At 37.6% G+C, this 26,301-nt stretch overlaps 1 protein-coding gene across 5 annotated transcripts; it reads right to left on the reverse strand.

Moving 5' to 3' along the window:
* Nucleotides 1–3,188: 3,188 nt before the first annotated feature.
* LOC136260852 (uncharacterized membrane protein YttA-like) lies at nt 3,189–24,721 on the reverse strand. 5 transcript variants are annotated; one of them, XM_066054740.1, is made up of 7 exons: nt 24,640–24,721; nt 24,524–24,582; nt 11,233–11,286; nt 5,274–5,348; nt 5,141–5,212; nt 4,065–4,118; nt 3,189–3,470 (listed from the first exon to the last, which is right to left on the reverse strand). In XM_066054740.1, the coding sequence occupies exons 3-7, from the start codon at nt 11,284–11,286 to the stop codon at nt 3,270–3,272; spliced, it is 456 nt and encodes a 151-aa protein (XP_065910812.1). In that variant the 5' UTR covers nt 24,524–24,582; nt 24,640–24,721; the 3' UTR covers nt 3,189–3,269. The 5 variants fall into 5 exon arrangements, with proteins under 5 accessions (XP_065910812.1, XP_065910813.1, XP_065910809.1 ...); XM_066054741.1 differs by lacking the exon at nt 24,524–24,582 and having other exon boundaries at nt 24,640–24,707; XM_066054737.1 differs by lacking the exons at nt 24,524–24,582; nt 24,640–24,721 and adding an exon at nt 20,095–20,185.
* Between the last annotated feature and the right edge of the window lie 1,580 nt (nt 24,722–26,301).

A 26,301-nucleotide genomic window follows, 5' to 3' on the forward strand; every position in this document is an offset into this window, starting at 1 on the left:
GATAAAGCAACCTTCTTGCTGTGGTCAAGTGTGTCGTGCGGCCCAAGAAGCCGGCGCGCCATACCGTGGGTATATTGACAGGAAGAAAGAAAACGTCATTTTCACACTTTTCTCGGTGATCCATTATCCGATTGGAACCAAATTTGCTAAAGAGTTTCCCGCCAGCCAGGGGAGACTACATACCAAATGTGAAGGAAATCGCTCCAGCCATTTCCGAGATACGAGCTGCCAAAGTTTCGGTTTTCTTTCTTAGTTTTTTTTTCTTCGTGTTTTCGCACACTTGCAAAAATTGCTATAAAACGCAAACTCGTGCTCCGATCGCCTTGAAATTTGGCACACAGAAAGGGAGTCCAAAGGCGAATTCTAGCATCAAATTTGGTGCAAAACCGATGAATTGTACGGGAGTTATGACCGATTATTCGCGTAAAACAAGATCGATTTGTTGTCACGCCTACAGGGTAAACCGTAGTCTCGTGTAGCCAGACCCTATTTCTTCGCACGGCGCTTATCGATTGGAAATTATAAGCGCCTGCTTCGAAAGGGTTTGGGGACTCTACAATAGAAAAGTTCTGCCAACAAATCACCTCTGGATGGGTGAGCGTTGATTGGCCCTAGACCACTTTCATAAGAGGTGTGGATGACCACAGTTGGCTTCATCCTCAGCTAAAGACAAGGCTTCAGTCTGTTCAGACTCTACAACCAAGGAATAAGAGCTATTAAATTTGCTTGTAACGGAGCAGGCGCTTATAATTTCCAATCGATAAGCGCCGTGCGGAGAAATAGGGTCTGGCTACGCGAGACTAGTGTAACACTCTGAGTGTAACATATGCGAGATCGAGATACTCTAATAGAACAGTCACCCTAATAGAGCATTCGGCTAATTTATTTACTCCATTATAGAATTCTATTACATTACAATTTATTCTGTAGGGAGTTCAGCTGCAAGCAATTAATCTTGTAGACAGTTCAGCAACAAGCAAATCACCCTATAGAGAGTTCAGCTACAAATATATTGCTGTAGTGATTCAGACATTACAAGTCACACTGAAGAGAGTTCAGCTATAAACAAGTCATGCACTCTGCAGAGAGTTCAGTTACAAACAATTCACTCTTAAGAAGTTCTGCTACAAACAAGTCTTCATGCAGAGAGTTTAACAACCAAAATCAACCATGTAAAGACTTCAGCTTTACTAACAAGTTACTCTGTAGAGAGATCAGCTAGAAATAAGAGAGAGCTCAGCTAGAAAACATCACTTTGTAGAGAGTTCAGCCACAAACAAATCACACTGTAGAGAGATCAGATAGAAGCCACCTTGTAGAGGGTTCAGCTGTGAAGTGATCACCCTATAGAGAGAGTTCAGCTAGAAAATAACCACCCTGTAGAGAGTTCAGCTACAAAGAAACCATCCTGTAGAGAGATCAGCTAGAAACAAGTCACCCATAGCAACATCAGCTACAAAGAAACCATTCTGTAGAGAGTTCAGCTACAACGAAACCATCCAGTAGAGAGTTCAGCTACAACCACATCACCCTGCATAGAGTTTAGCTACAAAGAAACCATCATGTAGAGAGTTCAGCTGCAAACAAATCATCCTGTAGAGAATTCAGCTACAAACAAATTGCCCTGTAGAGAGATCAGCTAGAAGAAGTCACTTTGTAGAGATCAGCTACAAAGAAACCATCCTGTAGAGAGTTCAGCTACAAACAAGTTACCCCATAGAGAGATCAGCTAGAAACAAATCATCTTGTAGAGAGTTCAGCTACAAACAAATCACCCTGTAGATAGCTCAGCTATAAGAAGTCACCTTGCAGAGAGTTCAGCTACAAAGAACCACCATGTAGAGAGTTCAGCTGCAAACAAACCACCCTGTAGAGAATTCAGCTACAAATAAATCGCCCTGTAGAAAGATCAGCTAGAAGAAGTTACCTTGTAGAGAGTTCAGCTACAAAGAAACCATCATGTAGAGAGTTCAGCTTCAAACAAGTCACCCTGTAGAAAGATCAGCTAGAACAAGTTACCTTGTAGAGAATTCAGCTACAAAGAAACCATCAAGTTGAAAGTTCAGCTACAAACAAATCACCCTGTGGAGATATCAGCTGGATACATGTTACCTTATAGGGATCAGTTACAAACAAATCAACCTGTAGCAATATGTGTTGGAAACAAAATCATCTTTCATTGTTAAATATACAAATACTTATATATAAACAGACAAAAAACTGTACACAACATTTCTTCCTTTGTTCCAGTATTCCTGCAGAAAAGAAAAAAATACAAGTTAGAAGGAAGCACCAAAGCCAGTTAATGGCTGGCTTTGTGGCTTGCAATACAAAAAGAAGTGATATCTAAACCAAAATAGCCAAGCTGTAAAAAAAGGGTGCGGCCCCAAAAAAGCCATGATGAAAAAAGATGTGAAATCCAAGGTGGCGGCCAAGAAATGGCTGTGATGGTAGGTTAATGGCAAAAATTTTAATTACGACAATTCAGGTGAATTTGGTGCCAAATCATAGTGGAGGAGGCAACGCAAATTCATCTGAATTGTTGTAATTAAAATTTTTGCCATTAACCAACCATCACAGCCATTTCTTGGCCGCCACCTTGGATTTCACATCTTTTTTCATCCTGGCCTTTTGGGGGCCGCACTCTTTTTTACAGCTTGGCTGTTTTGGTTTAGATATATTTCACACCCATAACTTTTTTATTGTAGGAGATATATCAGACCATGTAGCAGTTTCACAATGCATGGGACAGTAATTAACTTACAAATTCGGTGATTTGTTCATTCCCAAAACCAAACATTTTCTTGCCTTTAGACAATAATACAAGTGATTTAATTGAGGAAAAGCACAAGAACTCATGATTAAACTCTCAAGGATCTCTTTTCATCCATTTTAGATTGTAAAAATGGAGATCTTTGTCAACATTATTACAATTAAGAATGAATAGTGTAATAAGTTGCAATTTCATCATTTCGTTACAGAGTTAGGCTTAAATGGTTGTCAAGTATGAAACAGTATGTGTGTCACATGGACTGTGTTCTGTTGGCTATACACTGATTTATTGCACCTACAAGTAGTTATAGGTTTGTGATAAATGTCACTTGAAACACTGGATTGCAGCTCTGCAGGGATATATTATAAGACCATAGTGGCAAACAAATTATAAATCAAATGATATTGGTGGATAAACCAGGATGTTTCATTTGTTAGTTCAGATTTCTATATATGCAATCAATCATCCACATATCGTATATCCATATATTAATTTTTTATAATAGTGAATGTTTACATTTAGAACATATAAAGACTGAAGGATAAGGATCCTGCTGCTGCTTGAGCAATTCTTTGTCCACTTCATCTAGAGGATTCATGTGTGCACGTCGTTGTATAGGTGGAAGGACTGGAAAGCGTAATCCTAGTGTTACTGGTGTACTAGAATGACGTTCCAATCTTCTCCCTACATTAGTCTCCTATTGTAAGACAGTATATGAGATAAGGAATATTACAGTGGAGACTGCTAACATGTCCATTTGAGAATGAAGACATTTGACATAATACATGTATAAGATCCCAAAGTAATTCTAAATCATCAAGGTATCTGAATAATCAAGACATTGTTAAATTGTATCATGGCATGTTTAGTAGACTGGTATTCCATGACAAAATAATTATTTTAACAGGTGAACAGAAAGGCTTAGATAAATGAATTTTTACTTTATGAAGTTATGTACATTTCTATAGCCAAGGATCAGAATCTACAAAGTAATAACCTTACTGTCAAATATGTATCTGCAGCTTATTACTTTTCAAGGAGTGTACAGTTTGAATTTCAATTTTTTGATAAAAGTCGTGTTAACACATTATGCTTCTGTAATAATATGATTTCAGTGTTTAATCAAACTAATCCTTTAGCTGTTGGTGCACATAATAAAAAAATTTAGGGTTGCTTAATTTTTTGCTGTGACATTAACCTTTAAAATTTAGAAGGGGATCCCACTAGTTCGATGTCAAGGGATTCACAGCCATTCATTATAGATGCAAATGTACAGTAACGCATTGCTTACTTTCAACTGTTGCTCTAGTCTATCCTTTTCACTGCGAAGCTCATCACGTTCTCTCTACCACAAACAATCACTATAATGGTAGCTATATAGATTATTTACAATGCATAATAACAATTTTTATACAAATAATGGCTTGTGAGTAGGCTAGGCCTTTACTCAAACCTATAAACTGTGTGCAGAAGTATTTCCCAAAAAATGACTCAGTTTTCTGGCAACGTGCAGTCTAGTAAGCAGGTACAAAAAAGTAGCCATAACAATGTACTGGGCTAAGTGTTGTTTCCTTAATATGGATTTCCAATAATATTGTGCTACGTACAGGTATACTGGTTATTAAAAGGACAGCACAAGGAGTAAGGCACTATGCAAGTGTGTACTTAATTCAGTAAAAACATTATTTTGCAAAGTAAGTACCAATTTATCATGTATAACCGCACTCATGGATACTTTATGCATGTTATACATGCAGTACATATGTAGGTAGTGTATGCACAAAGAATTTATATTGCACATATATACATAATTGTACAATAATCTATACATATAGTTAAAATGTACTGTATACTGAAACACAAGCATTTTTATTTGACTAAACACTGTACCTTCAATAGTAGTCTCACACTTGAGTGGTGTCATAATTGATTTTGAAAATTTGGGCTTAAACATTGTTTTCATGCATCAAGTGGTGGTCAAATTTACCACATGAGCTAAGGTTAATCAGCACCATGGTATTCAACCAAGTGAATACGATATATGCTGTGTCAGTTTCTTTGTTCAGTTTAGGAAACTTCATATGGTACAGAAGTTTATTGTAATTGCACAACACAAATCAGAGGTGGTGGAAGGTGGGACCTCAGAAAGATTGAGCCCCTAACCTTTTGAAGCTACTCTAATAGAGCAGTCACATATGCTGTATTCTACTAAGCAGTTGGATGCTATGTATATGCATTAATTGAGTTTAAAATTGTCAAACATAAAGCACCTATAAAAACCTTCTGAGGAGAACTCTAACATGCATATAATTTTATCTTCAAAACTGGAATGTGTAACAAACATTTTATTATTGCATTGTGTCCTACCCTCAATATTTCAGCTTGTTCCTTTACTGCCTTTAGTTCCTTCTTTAATTCATTCTGTGCCTCATCACTACTCTGTAATTATACAACATTTAATTGAAATATATCGTACAATGAATTAGAGCAGAACACTTACTACCAATTGTTCTGTTAGACCCAACTTGTCATCTCGTAATCTTTCATACTCTTCAAAAAAATTGACATGTTCTTTCTGCAAGTGTCATACAACACAGAGTAACCACTGTTTTACAAAATATGTTTGATTATCTGTGCATTGTACATTCTGTTTATTGTACGCACTTCAAACGTTTATCCATTTCAACAAAAAAATGATGCAAAATTAAGGTAGCTCAGGCAGTGAATTTTAACAGTGTTGACAAAACATTACTTTATGTTAAATCCATTGTTTGTTGTAAATATCATTTAAACCTAGTGTACATCTGTGTTAGTTTTAACATTGATTGACAATATATGCATGTAATAACATGGCCTAAAAGATAATGTCACAAACTGAGAAAAACCAAAACACATGCAAAAGCCAACAGCACGTGGAAACACTACTTCTACAATATAAATGCATGACTGAAAAGTCATGCTGCATTCATCTCCTACAACTGTCCAAGACTATGATATAGGCAACAGTCTATTATGCTGACATAATTGTGAGCATAATAGGTGCCTGAAGCATCAAACACAATGCTAGCATAACATAATAGTCAAAATTATTACGCCATATACACCGTACATCCTGGTCCATTAAAAGGATATCATGGAGAAAGATTGACATGCTCAGTCACTAATTACCTCTTGACACAACTATATTTTATTTGAGAGAAATGCAATGCTGGTATAAGTGTTGCCATGCAACAATATGTTTATTTTTATCAAATACTAAAAGCTATCATTATCCATTCAGAAAGTGCAAATTTAGAAACAAAATGTAGATGCTGAAGTATATAATATATAGCTGAATTTTTTTACCACTTCCACTGAGAGGATTTAGGGGCCAGGGCAAATTTAGAACGTGGAGTCCTATATAACCCATAATTTTCAATAAAGAAAAACAGACAAAAGGACATTACAAGAACAAGCTTAGCTAACTAGCTACTAGATTACACACAAAAGCAAACTAGATACTAACTGATAAGCTTATTAACAGTTTCAAGTCAGGGGGCATGCTCCCAGGAGAATTTTGAAAATTAGACTCTCTGAGATTAAGTATGAGAGTGACTTTAATAATTTATCACAGTATAATTAGAATTTATTGGATTGTTGTGTTAGGGTGATTACTGTATAAGGGCATCTCAAGTTTGAATTTTGCAGCAAGCTCCCATACATACCACCTAGGAACTTTTTGTACTCTATGCCAGACTGATTTTAACAGTTAAACTATGAATATTTACCTGGTTGCTGTAATAGGATGACTGTTCTATTAGAGTATTTCGATCTTATGTAGAAGTCACACTGTCTACATAGGCACCTTATAAAATATATTACGAGTAATGGTTTGCTGCCACTGCTACACTGCATTGCTGTGGATCTCATTGAACTTGGATAGCATCTCATACTGAGGCTTCTTATGAGTCTACAGCAAAATTTACACTGTTATATGTTCGTTTTATTGTAGCTATGTGTGGATAAGTAGCTGTGTGGCTACTACTGTATGAAGCCCCTGGATGCTCCCTTGGGCCCCCTTACAAAAGGATAAATGCCCTGTTCCCCCCTGTCGGTGGCCAGCATAGCATAATAGGTAAAATTAATGCATTGGCTGGCACCTAATTTAATATATACTTATAACTATCACATACCAATTAGAACTCTAACACAGTCCCATGGCAGATTCAGAGGGGGCATAAAGGGTGCATGTCCCCACCTCCGTATAAATCATACAAAAGATTGAGATACTTTAATAGAGCAATCAGTCAGATACTCTAATAGAACAGTCACCACATGTTATGATCCTCCACAGTTACTGCTAAGTATGAAAATGTCTATTTGTAACAACAATCCATTAGCTATTATATACTAGAACTTTTTTTGCAGATTAATGCACTTGGTCTTTTGCATAATATGTCAGGCTCATAACTAACTCATGACTGACATTGACCCCCTATAGCTCTTGATCAATGCAGACCACATAGAAAACGTGATATTACTATGATTTACACAAAACTACTCCACATCAAAAATTTGAGTTCTGAAGCATATAAATCAAGACGCACGGTAGTGTGTCGTGCGGCCCAAGAAGCCGGCATGCAACACCCATGAGTATATTGACAGGAAGAACGAAAACGCAGTTTTCGCACCTCCGTAGCTCTGTGCTGCCTCGATAAAACAAGACGATTTTTGCTGTGGACACTCCCTCCAACTTCAGTACACCACATTCCAAGTTTGAGCGAAATCGCTTCAAGCGTTCCCGAGATATGCGACTTCAAAATTTGGCTTAGTTTCTTTGTTTTTTTTTCTTCTTATTTTTCTTCCTCTTTTCGCACACTTACAAAAACCGCTTTAAAAAGTGAACGCAATATCCGATTGCCTTGAAATTTGGCACACAGAAGGGGGTATAAAGGCGCACCTCTGTACCGACTTTGGCTGGAATATGATAAACAGGCAAAGAGTTATTAGTGATTATTCACGAAAAATAACACCAATATGTTGTCACGCCTACAGGGTAAACCGCTTACGGGAAGAAGCTGAAAATCGGTGGGTGAATAGGTTAACTATAGAACCTCAAACCTTTTGTGGTTTGAAAGAAATCGAGCTAAAAACCAGGAAGATACAACGAAAAAACCAACAGTGTGTAACAATTATGCAATCGAGATTAACTAATAAAAAACGACTACTTTCCACGCCCACCAGAAGAACCGCTTGGGGTAATGCTTTGAAATTCGCTGTACAGATGGAGTAATCATCTTAGAAAGGATCTTCAATGGTGTAGAAGATTCAGACTTGAAGCCACGGAGTTATAGAGTAAGCCACCAATGTTCGACCACCATTGGTTCGGACGCGATTTTTCTTTAAACCTGCAAAGAAACTTTCTGCTCTTGCTATGCTTTTGGAGAGGTCTAGGCCGTAAACTCTTGCATGCAAAATTTCAGACCTGCAGCTTTCTTCGTCGGGCTGCAGGAGCTGCAAAAGTGACCTGTCCGAATGTTCTCAATTCTCGGACAATAACATGTATTATCGGTCGAGTGGCACTGCTCGTAATGCTTGAAGCTGATCAAGTCTTTCTGTGCTTGATATGAAAGAGCAACTCTTATACTCTCCAAATATATGCAGATATTTGGCTTAGTCCTTATTGGCTGTGAATTACAAAGCTCCAAAGTGACCTCTGTCGTGCAATCTTAAATTCGGCCACATGTGAAGTTCGTGCAAATCAAATAGTTACCTATATCGAATTCAAAGCTATTTTTATGAACATGAGAGCATCAGCAACCGTTCAATAGTAAATAGATACATGCACGATGACCGCACCTTGATTTTTGCCCGAATAGCTACATTGTATTTAGGCTTCTCTGACAGTAGCAGCCTAGCTACTACACCCAGCACACATATACACAATCCAAATCCACTTAAATGGGGTTTTGACTATCCCCTGTCTTAAAAATGTCAAAAGTTTCTCTTCAAAATGTCCAGGACATTAGCCAGATTGAAATACTCTAATAGAGCAGTCAATTACTCTAATATAACGATCAGCCAATGTATTATCACATGTAATCAGTATTTAAGTGTTGTAATCAACGAATTCACATAGTAATAGTCTTATTGAAGTGAATATGCCTGGTCGTGGCCCTCAGATTTTCTGACTGCTCCAATTGTATAATAGGTGACTGTTCTATTAGAGTGTTTCGATCTGGCTATTGACCTGGACATTTTGGAGAAAAATTTTTGACATTTTTAAGACAGGAGATAGTCAAAACCCCATTTAGCGGATTTGGATTACGTATATGTGTACTGGGTGTAGTAGCTGGGCTACTACTGTCAGAGAAGCCTAAATGCAATGTAGCTATTCGGGCAAAAATCAAGGTGCGGTCAAAAATCAAAGTGCGGTCATTGTGCATGTATCTATTTACTATTGAACGGTTGCTGATACTCTCAATGTTCATAAAAATAGCTTTGAATTCGATATAGGTAACTAATTGATTTGCACGAGCTTCACATGTGGCCGAATTTAAGATTGTACGACAGAGGTCACTTTGGAACTTTGTAATTCACAGCCAATAAGGACTAAGCCAATTATCTGCATATATTTGGAGAGTATAAGAGTTGCTCTTTCATATCAAGCGCAGAAAGACTTGATCAACTTCAAGCATTATGAGCAGTGTCACTCGACCGATAATACATATTTTGTCCGAGAATTGAGAACATTCGGACAGGTCACTTTTGCAGCTCCTGCAGCCAGACGAAGAAAGCTGCAGGTCTGAAATTTTGCATGCAAGAGTTTACGGCCTAGATCTCTCCAAAAGCATAGCAAGAGCAGAAATTTTCTTTGCGGGTTTAAAGAAAAATTGCGTCCGGACCGATGGTGGTCGAACATTGGTGGCTTACTCTAATACGAAATCCAACTTGGTGTAGCAAGTGTGAGATCCAGATACTCTAATAGAGCAGTCACCCTTATAGAGCAGTCACCCTTATAGAGCAGTCACCTTAATAGAGCAGTCACCCTGAAAAGAATTCAAAAGATCAGCTAGAACTAGTGAGATAAGCTACAAACAATTCACCCTGTAGAGAGATCAGCTAGAAGAAGCTACCTTGTAGGGAGTTCAACTACGTACTTCAGCTAGAAGAAGTCACCTTGTAGAGAGTTGAGCTACAAAGAAACCATCATGTAGAGAGTTCAGCTACAAACAAATTGCCCTGTAGAGGAATCAGCTAGAAGAAATTACCCAGTACAGAGTTCAGCTACAAAGAAAGCATCATGTAGAGAGTTCAGCTGCAAACAAATCACCTGTAAAGAGTTCAGCTACAAACAAATTACCCTGTAGAAAGGTCAGCTAGAAAAAGTCACCTTGTAGAGAGTTCAGCTACTAACTAGTGACCCTGTAGAGACATCAGCTAGAAGAAGTTACCTTGTAGAGAGTTCAGCTACAAACAAATCATCCTGTAGAGAGATCAGCTAGAAGAAGTTACCTTGTAGACAGTTCAGTTACAAACAATTCACCCTGTAGAGAGATCAGCTAGACCTTGGAGAGTATTCAGTTACAAAGAAACCACCATGTAGAGTTCTGTAATAAATATATGCATCATATATATATATATATATATATATATATATATATAATTTGTACATTTATTGATAAAATCAGAAATATTTAAAGTATTCATCTGCTTCATCTTTTCTTCTTCCTGTGGAAAAGAATAGGTTAAAAAAGCCCCAAAGCTGGCCATAGGCCAGCTTTGGGGTATACAAATACAAAAAGAAGTGAAATCTAATCCAAAACAGCCAAGCTGTAAAAAAAGAGTGCGGCCCTCAAAAAGGCTATGATGAAAAAGATGTGAAATCCAAGGTGGCGGCCAAGAAATGGCTGTGATGGTAGGTTAATGGTAAAAAATTTAATAATGACAATTCAGGTGAATTTAAGCGGCACAAAATTCACCTGAATTGTCATTATTAAAATTTTTACCATTAACATACCATCACAGCCATTTCTTGGCCGCCACCTTGGATTTCACATCTTTTTTCACCATAGCTCTTTTGAGGGCCGCACTCTTTTTTTACAGCTTGGCTGTTTTGGATTAGATATCTTTAACTCGAGGTTGTGGGAAGTTATGCCCCCACCTCCCAGACCCTTGGTTTATATATGTATATCCACTACCATGGTCTTGTGGAGGTACAACAAACTCACATGAACCAACAGGATTTTTATAGAGTAGTTAAAAAGCTACTTTTGGAGGGTAGCCATGCAGGACTACTTATGAGCAGCTTAAGTTTTAATCTGTAGACCACTTTGCTTTATTGTTATAAACAAGATAAAGCTATACAGCATTACATATGCTCGTAGTGCCAGCTACCATCTTAAAATATTAACTCTAAGCATAGCTATATAATTATATTAAACAAGAAATTTAATGCAATTTTGATATGAATTTCTCACTTTCATTTTGTTGTTTACATTCCTTTGTGACTTTAGTGCCTCTTTTAATTCCATCTGACAATACAAAGCAAATATTACATGGCATGCAATGTGCACAAAAAATCGATTTATATATACATATACAGCACAGCTGCAGTATTATGAATGTTGCAATGCTGAGGAATACATATTATGTTTAACAACCATAAGGAATTGATGAATAGTGAGTGCTCTTACATACTCTCACATGCTTATGTAGTTGGATCCACAAAGATCTCACATGCTCACAAATTTTTGTTCATTATATTTTCATCTAAATAGCCAATCAAAGTTCATCTGAAGTTATACTGAGAAATTTGAAAGCTACATCACCTTAAGAACAATCATGTATTATAGTGAGAGTGGGTGACCTGTTTGACAACAGATTCCAAACCAAATAAAACAAGAATATCTACATTTTATCCCACTAGGAACCTGTGAGAAAGCTAAAAGCCATTAAATGCATGCATGGAGTTGAAATCTTGACATCAAAACTTGGTTCAATCCTGTGTGTACCATATTAACCATCTCTCCATATATTTTCATTTAATGTCACACATGCACTTCAATCTCCTATAATGTATGTAGTTATGTATTCTATTTAACAAATATATACAATTTATGTTTAATCAGTTCATTGTAATAGTTATTATGGTGGGTATATAAAGTATGCTATGAAGCAACTGCTCTATCATAACTACTGTATGTGAAATTTTAAGGACAAACTCAACCACTTATGAAAGATCTGCCACTTATCTGTACATACCTACCTCTAAGATATATCTGTCTGAGCTTTATACCTAAAATCAGTCATCTGTGTAAAATCATATTGGCCTGCAAAACTGTTAATTTAGTAAAAATTTTTATTGCTCTTTGTAGCAAAATCATTCTGTCTATTGACACAGTATATGCTGGTTCATTAGTCATAATTACAGGGGGGTTACAAAAAACTAAACAAACAAGTATAAGAATTCTAAGTTTGATTGGGGATCATAGACACAGTGAAACCATAGATAATGTATACGTTCCTAATGGATTGGAAACACCTGTTAAATTATTTACTTATCCTAGTTAACGGTGTGCCAGTACATTGGGAAATTCGTTGAAATGTACTGAGTGGCTGTTTGGATTTTTCTCATTTGTTTGAAGGCCAGTTTGAGGATGTGGACATTCCTTTTACATTGATTACCGCGTTGCATTGTGTACTGAACAAGAACACAGCTTGTCTGTGGACATATTGTTTGTGACAGGTGACAATGGCAAGTACGCACCAGTTAATATTTCAGCAGCAGTACTATTAGCCAACTTCTTCTCACTGCAATTTTGAATGCTGAAAGGTTTATACATTTTAACAGATTTTGGAATGTATAGCGACAACAATCAGAAGAAAATGTCAAAGAAATTATGTAAAATTGTATTCTTTAGTTTGATCATAATGTTCCTATACACACAGCTAGCTAGCTGTGTATATACAACACTCAATATTATTAATCTGGGTTTTAATCTTGCTGTTGAGGTTACAGTATTTAAATTTTACATTAACTGCTGAGTACTTCAAGAATGGTACTAATCGTATGTATTGAAAATGACCAGAATTATACTTTACCAAAAACACTACTATATATAGCACTGGAATCTTGGGCTTAGATTTTTATTTAATAATAAATACTTTAAGTTCAAGGAAGAAAATCCATCCCTCCTGGAGGAAGACTGAGTGTGGCCCTGACTAGACATTGGGTGACCTGCAGTTCGAATCCTGGGGTTGCAGGGATTTTTTTCCTTACTTTGGCCCCTTTTCTGTTACACCTTATTCAGTCAGTAAGTCAAGTCACTAAGTCAAGTCACTAGGTCTAAGTCCTTGTAGGTTAGGTAATCCTAAGGCTGCAGCACATGTTGCTGTTAGACCTTCAGTATTGCTCAAAACTATTCTTTATTTGCTATTTTTCATATGATATCTTGAATTATGTGTAGTACATATTATCACAATAATAGGCCAAAATATGGCTTAAGTATAGGAATAGAAAGGTAGTAATGTGGGAAGCTCCCAATACATTTTGATTGAGATAGTCTAAATGAAACAATCAAATATTTTAATAAAACAGCCAGGTACATCTGAGTCAGACTGCGTCCATTGTAGGGCATCTGTTTAGAGCAAAGATAGTTTAGTAATGTATGGTTTCCTCTACTTGTAGATTTATATATAAACAGCTGCAGGTCTAGCTTCATCTGAGGTGAGTGCATGAACTTTGTGGCTTTTACGTATACTAGATAATATTATGTCATTGCACTTATTCAATATATATCATACACATACAGTGGGGTAAGTAGAATCCGAGGAAAACGGGAATGGGATGGGAACAGAAAGAGGGAACGACCAACGGAAAACGCCAGATAAAGGTCATCATACAATATACAGGTTGGATTTTACAGCACAAAATTTGTTTAGCATCATTGTTCAAATCCTTTCACTTGAACAATCGAAATACTCTATAAGAGCAGTTAGGAATGTTTTGTTAACTATCCCACTAGAGACACACATTGATGACTTATGAATTGATGGACTATAACTGTCATAGGTTAGGTAGTTAAGTCATCAATATTGTAAGTTAGCTACTCCTTTTGAAACCATAAACATTTCAAAATTAAACATTAAATTGATACTGATGAAAACTGAGATTCACAAATACTCTAGTTAACTGACAGTGCCTATTATAGGCTTTGAAAGTGCACCTACTTAATTAAGAAGTCATATGATGTGCAGCACTGGTATGCTTGTCAAGCTGAAGAGACACCAAAAGAAAAGGAGTCCCTATGCATGATTGCTCATATTGTCCTTAGTCAGTGTTGGGAGTAACGTGCTACTTATGTAACGCATTACGTAATATTATTACTTTTGTGGTGACTAAGTAATATAACGAAATACGCTATAAAAACAGGTAATATAACTCAAGTTACTTTACTTACAAATGTAACACGTTACCTAAGTAATATAGTTACTGTAACGAATCTAATATTATGTAATAGTATTACTATAAGTAACGAAGTTACTAATCTTGTTAGTAATCCACTGAGTAATGACTAGCCACAAAGAAGTAATAAAGCCTACTGAATGAAGCTTATTCACCAGCTTCTTACTTATAACCAAGATTTGCACATTGTTCAACAATGCAATTATGTCACATGATAAGGTGGTAGTTTCACACGTGACAGCTTAAAGCTGTGGACACAAAGTAATATAATATGTAATATAATTATAGTTACTTTTTTATGGGTAATATGTAACTGTAACTAAATAGTTCAGTTGCAAGTAATATGTAATATGTAATAAAAAGCAACTTGCCCAACACTGTCCTTAGTCTTCTCAATGAAGCCATGCACCTACAAATCCTGCAGCTACCACATACTTATCATGTGGCTTTTTCTGAGGTTTTAGGTACAACTTCCCGCATCTATTTGCAGGCACTGTCAGTTAATTAGAATCCTTTGTAAACTTATTCATGCTGTAACAGTTAAATTTTATAGTTTCAAGAGAGTAGCTAACTTGATGACTTAGCACCTAATCTACAGTGTTGGGCAAGTTACTTTGTAAAAGTAACTAGTTACATATTACATATTACGAACTATTTAGTTACAGTTACATATTACTCATAAAATAAAGTAACTATAATAATATTACATATTACATTACTTTGTGCCCACAGCCTTAAGCTGTCACGTTTGAAACTACCACTTTATCACGTGACATGATTGTGTTGTTGGACAATGTGCAAATCTTGGTTTTAAGTAAGAAGCTGGTGAATAAGTTTCATTTAGTAAGCTTCGTTACTTCGTTGTGGCTAGGCATTGCTGAGAGGATAACTAACAAGATTAGTAACTTTGTTACTTCTAGTAATAATATTATGTAATAATAGACTCGTTACAGTAACTATATTACTTAGGTAACACATTAAATTTGTAAGTAAAGAAACTTGAGTTATATTACCCATTTTTATAGCGTATTTCGTTATATTACTTAGTTGCCACAAAAGTAATAATATTACGTAACGCGTTACTTATGTAACACGTTACTTATGTAACACGTTACTTATGTAACACGTTACTTATGTAACACGTTACTCCCAACACTGCTAATCTATGACAGCTATAGCCCATGCTATCAATGTGGATCCCTGGTGAGATATTTAACAAAACATTATTAAGGCCACACCAAGTCAAACCTTAGTTTCTGGTCACCCGCCCGCATGGTAAACCTGAAACCCTAGTTTATGAGGACTATTATTAATATTACAGGTGCTTAAGTGCACGTGACCCAGCAAGACACTTATTTTTTACTGCAAAAGATCGATATACTCTAATAGAGCATTCAGGGATTCCAATAGAGCAGTCACACTACTCTTAACTCTAATATTAGGTATATATTAGGTATATATGCCACACTAATAAAATGTTTCTAACTATAGCTAGTTTTGTCCTTGATTATATAGCTGTTCAGATTATAACTGTTACTAATACTTCTGTAACCAAAGTAATTTCAGTAGCATTAACTACTAGTCCATGCAGATCGGCCATAGCTTTAACTTTATAATTCAAATGTAGTCCTCTAATGATTAGTCTAATTCCTTATCACTGAACACTACAGGGGTATGGAAAGCCGGCAACATTCGGTGAGCTTAAACTTAAACTTTTCCATAACTAAAATTAGATTGGCAAGTAGAAACCCTTATAGTTTAAACATTCCCAGATGATCACTAAAAAACAGTAGTCTGGAGCACTCAATGACTCAAAACTTTGACAGTTACTTTTCTCAAGGTTACTGAATAGAAGGCTGGAAACACATAGCTAGTGGGCTAAGACTTCACATTTGAATGAAGAATTTCTGATGTGAAAATAGAAGTTAAATTTCATTGTGTATCATGATCATATGAACAACTTAGCTATAAGTCATAGTAATACTTTCCTGACATAGCTAATGAGACATTTATTTCACTTGGAAAGCATAAGTAGCTACATGAGCAAAACATTTCCTATAGTATATTCTAAATAATAAATAAATATATACTTAAATGCTATACATCAGTGTATAGCTAGCCATGATCCATCAACAACTTTCCTAGTGCATTTTTTGCCGAAGCACAACTACTTATGTTGTTGGTTAAGTATAAAATCAACATGAATTTGCTAAATTGAGCAAATAATAATACAATACAATATATTGTCACAATAGAGTCTATAGTCCTGAAGTCCTGATCATCCGCCCGCCCGCATCCATTTGTAGGCTTGGGAGTGACCAGAAACTAAGGTATGACTTGGAGTGGCCTAACTGCTCTATTAAAGTGTTATGACCATTTCGGCAAAAGAATCCAAATAATGCTGCAAAGAAATATTGTACTATAAAATCCAACCTATATCCAACCTCTATATTGAATGATAACCTTTATCTGGTATTTTCCGTTGGTCGTTCCTGTTCCTGCTTTCCGTTCCCATTTTCCTCGAATTCTACTTACCCCATACATTGAGGGTGAAAACTTTGTAAAATCAGCCAAAACCAAGAAATGGCTGCTATGATGCTAATGCCAATTATTTTTAATGATTACACCATCATCATAAAAAATGATTGGCAATAGCATCATGCATTGCAGACATTTCTTGGCCACCACCTTTGATTTCAACCCTGACCTTTCCCCACACCCACTGAAATAATAACTTCACTCAATTATCAAACTGCCTCCAGTAGCTACCAGTTCCCCCACTCCCCTGTATCTGCTCCTCCCCTCCATGTCCATTGTCCCAATTCCCGCTCAACTTTATATGGCTTAATATTTCAGTCTATCGTTATGTATGCACTGGTACTTGACATAACTACCAAATTATTATGATCATGGTTTTATTTCCCTGACCTTTTGGAGGGCTGCACCTTTTTTCACAGCTAGGCAGTTTTGATATGGATACCTGTGTGAGTGCTGCAGGTCAGCTATTCCCCCATTTGTGATTTTTGATGCTAAGATGTTGAACCATGACCGGACTGTAGGGGATGTACCTGGTACCAGGTGTGGACTAAGTGACACAGTGTGGGTGGATACATATTTATTTAAAAAGTGGCTCAAGAAACATCTACTGGAGCATGCAGTTGCCAGCCGACTACTTTTATTGATATTAGATGGGCATGGCTTCCATTACCAGCCAGAAGTGATAGAGTATGCAAGAGACAATGGAGTTATATTGCTTTGTTTGCCACCCCATACTACGCATGAGAGCCAGCCATTAGACACCTGTGTTTTTAAGCCATTAAAGCAGAATTGGCAAGAGGCTTGCAGTCGTTATATGCAACAGAACCCAGGAAAAGTTGTTACCAAGTACTCATTCTCTGCACTTCTAAATGAAGCATGGGGGAAGACAATGGTGCCAACAGTTATCAGTTCAGGCTTCAGAAGAAGTGGCATCTATCCCTTTAACCCAGAAGCTCTTGACTATGGAGAAGTCACAAATCCAGCCAGCAGTAATCAAACTGACAGTCAACATGTGCACCACACTCTTACATTTACTCCAGAGCATGAGATTCTTTTTGCATGAAGATATGCAGAGAATTATGACATGGTTGATCCTGTCATAGATTATATAATCCCTACCCGGGATTGGAAACCAAGGCAATCAACACCAATCAACAGTTTCAGTCAGTGTTGAATGTGTCACGGCGTAGTGTAATGAAACTCCGCTTCTGTAAATCAAGTACAATGTGGAAGAGATTTTGCAGAGGAGCTTTGATTCGAGTCTATCAGTGATGGATGGCACTAGCTACATAATTCAAAATAATTATGATTGGCACATCGTGTATGTAATATACTGATATTTTTCAGTTTGGTCTAGCCTGCCATAACATCGTATAGCTACTGTCTGAGCTCCACCATGAGTTGCCACTCGCCAGTCAAGAGTTCAGTAGCGTACAGTACAAAATGTTAGTCAAGGCTGTAGCTACAGGACACTTACATTACTCACCAGCTAGGCCCTTCATTCTGGAGTCCTAATAGCTAGCTATATTCCCTATAAACTATATTATGACTTAGGACTTTTGTTACTGTACTGATCTGGTTTTATACATATGTTATCTTATTTTAACTATACGCCAGCATTGTTTCTTTCCTTGTAGGTAAAAGAACAATTTACAATGGATTATCCTATTTAAAAGAGTTGCATGTATGGTAGCTACATCACTGCAAACATTGCATCTTTTGTGTGCAACTGCTAACAACAACTTAGTAAGTTACTGACATCTATCTGTGGCTTGGAATGATCAGACAATATGAAGGCACTTCAATATGCTATGAATATGTGTATAAAATGCTTTGCAGAGACTATAAGCATGAATGATGCATGTGGTTTTTGTTAGACTAGATACCCTTGCCTCTATTCCAAGCACTTGGCATGCCCGACAAGCATAAAATACAGTCATGACTAAATTAATGATAAATTGGTCTAGTCTTTAAGCAAACAATTGACATGATACATATCTGCCATATACCATGACAGTCAGAGCCTGGCTATATCAGTGAAACGTTAGAGAGCTGTCAAGTGTTTACAGAATACCAGTGCCACCTTAGAGCTACCTGTACGTACAAATGGAAGACAAAACGTAGATCCATTTGCATTAATAACTATTTCAGATACACAGTCTATATATAATATAGGCTGGTGGTTCTGGAAACACACTGATCCCTTTCTCAAATATGCTTGAAAAGAAAGTATATAACTTCACATATAGCTAGATTTCCAAGGGGATTTCTACACATTAATGTAGCCAACTGGTTCCAAGACAGTGATGGACACTAGATGGTGACCACTGAAATTCCTAGTATGGACATACACTGCCAATCTCTTCAGCTTAGACTTAATCTGTTTTGAAGACTCAACCTGCTGACTGTCCTACACACTTTCCTGTCATTAAATAAAGAAATACTGCAGTAAAATGTGTATAGACAACTACTGAGTATAAAAATTTTACAAATACATGACAAATCCAGCAGTAACCTCTCAGACAATGCCCTAAAACCTCCAAACTTCAGCATTGCAAATCACAAAGTGAAAGAGTCTTTTGCTGTAATTTCACCTGAAAATGAACACTGTATGGACTTACCTAGTCAGAACGACGCAAAACTGATTTAGCTGTTACTTGGGATACTTTACAAGGGATTTGGATGCTTCCTCAGAGCTCTAAAACCTCCAAACTTTCAGGGTACGACAAATAGCGATACAGTAAACAAAAAGGATAGGCGCATGCATTGATCTGGGATTTTTGACGATCATTCTTCAGTAACACAACTGGATTGAATTTACCATGATTGGAAATCCTTCAAATACAGCCAGTAAGATAGCAAACTGCTTTTCCTCTCCTCTTCTTCATCATCGGTAAGACGAAACCATAGTAATCAAAGGAAAAGTGTTGATTATTTCAATGCTGACGGCTTGCAGCTTTTATACAGAAATGCCTCTGGTTTCCAATCCCGGGTAGGGAATATATAATCTATGATCCTGTTTATTCTCAGTGGCTTGAAATTAATCATCCACAGGTGCATGTTGAGCACCAGAACTCAATGAGCCTTATCCACAATGATGTTTTATGACATCACAAGAATAAAAATGGCTGCGATAGTTGGGGGACTGTTATACAGGCGCCTATGGAGATAAAGTTTTGATCGCTCACATTTCAGCTAGGTATGGAGATATCGACCATTAACCGACAGGTATGGTTATGAAGTAACAAAGCTATTGTAAACGTACGCTATTTAGAAAAAAATTGAAACGCGACAAAAACTTGTTTATCGTAATATCTTATATAAAACTTGACTGTACCTGTTGTTTAGAGCTCGATATCTTCTTTTCTGGCTGAAATATGAGCAATATAAAATTTTTCTCCATAGGCGCCTGTATAACAGTCCCCCAACTATCGCGGCCATCTTTATTCTCTTGATGTCATAAAACGTCATTGTGGATAAGGCTCATTGAGAAGACCGCCAGCTGGAAGAATTCATTCAGCAAGTGGTAAATAACCAAGAAGATTTAGTGCAGGTTGAAATAATCAATGATGAAAGCACTGGTACAGTGGGACCTGCAAATCAAAGTGAATCGTCACATGAAGCTGGCACTAGTAACAACTGTGGAACACGGTCTACTTCAGAGCATTCAGATGAACCATCATCATCAACTGCTGTGGTATGAGGCAAGGATTCAACTAAAGGTAGGAACAACTCAACCACAGATACCTCACCTAGTACAGTTGCTGTGCCTCCCCCAGAGCATGAGGGAGAATTAAGGTATATATCACCTCGCCTGATACAATATGTTCCTTTGAAAGCTAAGAAAACCTCTGCTGCTAGCAAGTGTGCACCTAGTGTTAGGGTGCTAACTAGTGATGAGTGTGCACATATTTTAGCTGAATGAGAGAAGAATAAGAAAGAACAGGAAGAAAAGGCTATATATTATAAGAGAAAGGCTGAAAGAGTGAGAAAAAATAAACAAGAAAAAGAAGTAACTGCAAAAGGGAAGGCTGAAAAAAGGAAAAAAGCAAGCAGGCAAAGAGTAGAAAAGAAGGCTAATAAGGATGATCAACTGTCGGCTAGCAAATCCAGCACGAGATTGAAAAGTACCAGAAGATACAATAGTATAGAAGTTGGACAACAATCATCATCCACAGAAGCATTGTTATCCAATGAAGATCCAGGAGTTAATCTTGAATCGCTCAAGCCACCACCAGAAGAGTTGACTGAAGATGCAAATCAATGCTGTGTATGCTTCGAAATGTATGAACCAAACACAAAGTGGGTCCAATGTGTATGCAAGCGATGGCTTCATGAGGATTTTTACATTGTAGATAAATATGGCAGGGAACTGTTGTGCCCATTTTGTGTGCCGTAACTGTATTTAGCGTATATCTGTGTATGCAACTGTTTCATTTCAAAAGTCACACTGTCCTGGTATTTGGTGTTAATGCTATAAATTTTTGGATTGATGGTTGAGAATGTGTACTAAGCAAAGGGGTATTTTAAAATAATTTTTACAAGGGGGTGACACACAGGCATCACTGTAGGTAGATCTGCGACTGCGGTCAAAATCTAAGTCAAAGGTCAAGGCCACCAAAATTGTGCCAATTCAACGGTCAAGGGTAAAAGCTTCCAACCCACAATCAAAGTGCTGAAATATCGTCGCTAGGTCACCGGTCAAAGGTCGAAAAAGACTCTTAGTCACAGGTCAAAGCGAAATTTCGGCCGGTCAAGACTTTGCCGCGGTCGCAGATCTACCTACAGCGCGTACCTACGTGACACCATAGATACTAGAATACATAATGGATTGGAAACGCAATACATTTGACGGTTACGGGCTCGATACGGTCACGTGATGACATTTACGGGGCACAGCAACATTTTCAATAGGCACAATACATTTTTGTCGAATTCGCCCAGAGTTTTCTCAAAAACAGGTGTCTTGTTCAATTCGTTCATACTTTTTTTTAGCACTCTCGAAGGTATGAACTTTTCTTTAGTATAGCATGTATCGCTAGACTCGTTTTCACAAAGCCAGGAAAACCCCCACAGCCACTACCGTCATGTAGCCATTCTTCGCTTCGCTTACGGAAAGTAACTGCTGTACAGTGCTAAAAATAATTATTTGCACTCATTACTATGTGGCGAAACTGTTCAGCACTTCTAAAACTTCGTACGTAATAGCTACGCCCTATGCACTAAAACCCCCACAGTAGTTTTTGAACACAAATTTCGCGTTCCTTCTTTTTTAATTGTTTACTGAGCAGTCAGCCCTTTCTTCACACCTTCGGTTGCACGAAACGACTAACCTTCAGTCACAAACCAATAAATAGCTGAATCATTTAGCAATGATTTAACGCTTTATAAAACCTGTAATAGTAGTCTCAGTGTTAAGAACAACTGCAGTTTGTACACTTAGTAACGTTGCTATAAATCGCATGACCGTATCGAGCCCGTAACCGTTGCGTTTCCAACCCATTATGTATTCTAGTATCTATGGTGATACCCCCTTGTTTTATCACCAGGTTATAAGGCGTTGAAGTGAAAACTGACGATAATTCATGCATTACATCGAACGCTAATTGTTAAACCTTGTTTTGGAATCAAACGCCCTTGGCTTCCAAACCATAGATATTATCTATGTCCAAACGATATATGCTAGGCACCTATAAACTGCATGCAATAAGAGGAGCCTGTAAGTTTATTTATGGTCCAACTTGAGTCGGAGATCCCATAGATTCGGGAGATCCATATAGCTAGATCCGTGCGATTTTCGTTTCCAAAATTATAGCGCTTCGTAATCTATATGGCGACAACTGGTTGCTTACGCTAATTCATTTGTTTTTATGCTTTGCGGATCGAACGTCCCTTAGTTAGGGTCCGCAATCCGAAAAATCAACTTCTACAAATCAATCCCCCTACCATTGTGGGATGTTCATTATAGTACCCCATTGCTTGATCCACCATGAAACCGGAAGCACGATTGTTGTATTCACAGAAATATTGTTTTCAGTATCTCGCAAGATGCAAATTTTATTTTTTAAATTTCGTACTCCACACAAAGGACCGGATGAAACTTACTACTTAGCCAAATCGTATCCAGAGTTGTTGTAGTTGAAAAGTACGCACAGAAATAAGTAAATGATTTGCTGGGTGCCCTGCACAGGGTTGCTTTCTTTGAAAAAACAGACAAAGAGATACGAAGTTTCGAATTCAAACTGCCCTACCACCCAGGGCAAGAGATGCCAACTCTTCCTCATAGTGTTTCGATACAGTTGGGTGCATAGTCTGTCTATGCTGTTAGTTTGGAAAAGATCTGAGACTTCTCACCATCTGAGTGACGAGCGTAAAAATTTCCTACAGCATCTAAGAATTGTGTCGCACTTTCTAGCCATTTCCAGCGCTTCTGCAGCCACAACAACTATTAATTATAACCTAAAACTATGGCAAAAGATGTCCCTGAACGTTTGGTAGCAGCGGTTATCAATTATTATTTCATCCATGGCTTCCACGCCTCACTCTAAGCTATGCATCAAGGGAGGCAGCAAAATCGTCCAAATTTGACTTCACCTCTCACGCTTCACAGCAGCTTCAAATCTCCACTAGATCACCCTACATCACCATTATGCTGCAAAACATCCAAATACAAACCAAAAAAGCACAAAATCTTTCATTTTTGATTCGAGCTGGGTGGAGCTCCTGGTGAGCTATTGGTATACTGCATCATATGAAATCACAGAAACACCAACTACCACTACTACCAAACATTTTGATCCATCATTTATTATCATTCTAAACAAAATTAAGTGACCAGTGTGGCATCAGAAGTGCTGGAAAGCACTTTGGTACCATTGAGAGAATCCCTTGAAATGACGCACGAAAATTTTGACGTTCTTCACCCAGATGGTGAGAAGCCCCAGATCCTTTCCAGACCAACAGCATAGACAGACTATGCATCCTACCTTATCACATCACTATGAGGAAGAGTTGGCTTTTCTTGTCTTGGCTGGTAGGGCAGTTTGAATTCGAAAATTTGTGTTTTGTTTTCTGCTTTTTGAGAGAAAGCAACCCTGTGCCGGGAACCCAGTGAATCATTTACTTATTACTGTGCGTACCTTTTAACTACATTAACTCTAGATAATATCTAGCTAAGCAGCAAGTTCTATCCTGTTCTTCGTGTGGAGCACGAAATTTAAAAAATATTTTTTGCATCTCACGAAATACTAAAATCGATATTTCTGTGAAGACAACAATCGTGCCTCCAGTTTCATTGTGGATCTAGCAATGGGATATCACAATGAACATCCCACAATGGTAGGGGGATCGATTTGTAAAAGTTGATTTTTCGGATTGCGGACCCTACCTTAGTGCCGCCATAGATTATATATTCACTACCCTAATATATAATCTATGGTGCCGCCTCCAGTCAATTGCAATGACCTCAACAACGTATAGAGTTTCGTTGCTTCACTGTGATTATACTCATGCACACGAGTCAGCATGCCATAGCAGCACATAGCCAGTAACTTCGTATTAGCTACTCTCAAACAACCGGGCTATAGTATACGTATATTTAAATGCTGAAATATCTCAGAGAAGTCCGTTCACTACTGACTGCATGAAGCCATACTGATGAATATCCGATTCATAGATTCAGCAGTCACACACCAGCTACCTAACTTGTTAGTAGACTATCTTACAGTAGGAGTACTACTTTGGCGAACAGAACAATGGTGACTTACTGGTCTTTAGTGGTTTAGCCTGTTCCCTGAAAATCAGTGTTTTTCACTGAGTGGAATCCCTGTTTAAATATTACAATTACAATTACAATTACAATTACTGTTCATAACATGTTTACAATAATCTGGCAGCACTTTTCTTCAGTATAGATATCCGTTCCATGTTACAAAAGAATATAGTGATCAGATGCATTTATTCAATATTACAAACTGGCCATATAAGGTATTAATTTTCAAGTTACAATGATTTTAATTTCGATATCAACCGCTTTCATCATGTGATCGCCATGTCACAGTGACGCGGTACAAATACGTAATGTGAAATACAAACCACAAATGGCATCCAGGAATGATATTCCTAAAATACCTGTCAAAAAAGCGCGTCCAAGAAACTACAAGTACCTGTGAAAACAGTTCAGAAAGGCCTCATGAAAGTAACTAGTAACCCGCTTATTTTAAGAGATAACCATTAATAGCTACAACTACCGGTAGCTAACCACATAGCTATGCATTATGTACAGTGGAATCTGTCTATAATGGTCACCTTGGGACCAGATATATCTGTACAGGTGGCTGTTATAGAGAAAACCTACATAAGGTGGTGTGCAGCATTTTTGTGGCCATGACCGTTATAAATGAGTAATTATTATTAAGAGGCTCGCGCCAACCGCAATAGAGTATAATTTTACTAGTCTTTATACAGAAAGGGCAAGGTGAGCTTGTTATGAATCTTGGTTATAGCTATTGAATACGTTTAAGTAATGAAGCCTGATAGTTTGTATAGCATTCATTGAAAAGCAGGAAGTGTGATAATTGCGCATTAATTGAAACGGTGCCGTGGTGTCAGACTATTGGCTTAACAAGCCACCATAAAAGGAAGCGACCGCTATACGAAGGATGAAGTTATGTATACGGTGATTCATAGGCGAATTCGTAGTTGGCCGTTATACATGTTAGACAGGTGACCGCTTAGGCCACTCCAAATAAATCGTCCTGGACTCAAGCATATTTGCATGCGGGCGGGCGGTCCATTTCCATTATTTCATTATAAGATTGGCAGCTTTTCAAGCCATTATTTGCCTGGCATAACCATAAAAAGCTGCATAATATGCTTAAGCTTGATCCTTCCTTTTTAAGTTGCAAAAATAACACATGCGTGAAGTCTGGGCCAACTTGATAGCACTGCTGACACGTGAGCTGACACCGTTTCGAGATGGCTTTTACGGAGCCTATCAGTATGCAAGAATAACCGGAAAATAATTGAAGAATACGGAATAATGCAAGTTTTAGAGCTGACAGTAACCAGATGCGGGCGGTGGACGGGAAACGGAGAATTTATTTGGAGTGGCCTTAATGCAGACCACAATACATAGCTACATTTGTATGGGAAAATATTTGGGACCTGGTGACCGTGGCCATTATGCAAAGGTGACCGCTTAATCCTGGTGACCGTAACACAGGTTCCACTGAATATAATTGTGAAAAGTAGAACACCGGCCTTGGCTGTAACACAGGTGCACCCATGAAAGTAAAAGTAACTGGCAACTGAAACAGCTGATATCTGAAGCGACCAAGAATGAATGTTAATATACAGCTGTACAACTAATTGCAATTAACTAGCTAAGTTTGACATTGAACCTTAATCATTCTAGCTACATTCACTCTTGCGGCTGCATCCAAAATTAATTTACTTTAACACTAAATTGGTTGGTCCCCCACCTTGTATAGCTTTACACTGACTATCAAAAAAGGCAGCCAAATTACCAGCCAATTCGAGTTTA

The sequence above is a fragment of the Dysidea avara genome, chromosome 7, assembly GCF_963678975.1.
Source record: "Dysidea avara chromosome 7, odDysAvar1.4, whole genome shotgun sequence".
Taxonomy (NCBI): Eukaryota; Metazoa; Porifera; class Demospongiae; order Dictyoceratida; family Dysideidae; genus Dysidea; species Dysidea avara.

What these genes read in the sequence shown, in the direction of transcription:
- LOC136260852 (XM_066054737.1), bottom strand. Translation starts at nt 20,160, where the DNA reads ATGGAGAAAAATTTTATATTGCTCATATTTCAGCCAGAAAAGAAGATA. An exon ending in ATGTAAACAACAAAATGAAA is followed by an intron (nt 5,349 to 11,232) that starts GTGAGAAATTCA and finishes TGACACTTGCAG; the next exon opens with AAAGAACATGTCAATTTTTT. An exon ending in GACTAGAGCAACAGTTGAAA is followed by an intron (nt 3,471 to 4,064) that starts GTAAGCAATGCG and finishes GTCTTACAATAG; the next exon opens with GAGACTAATGTAGGGAGAAG.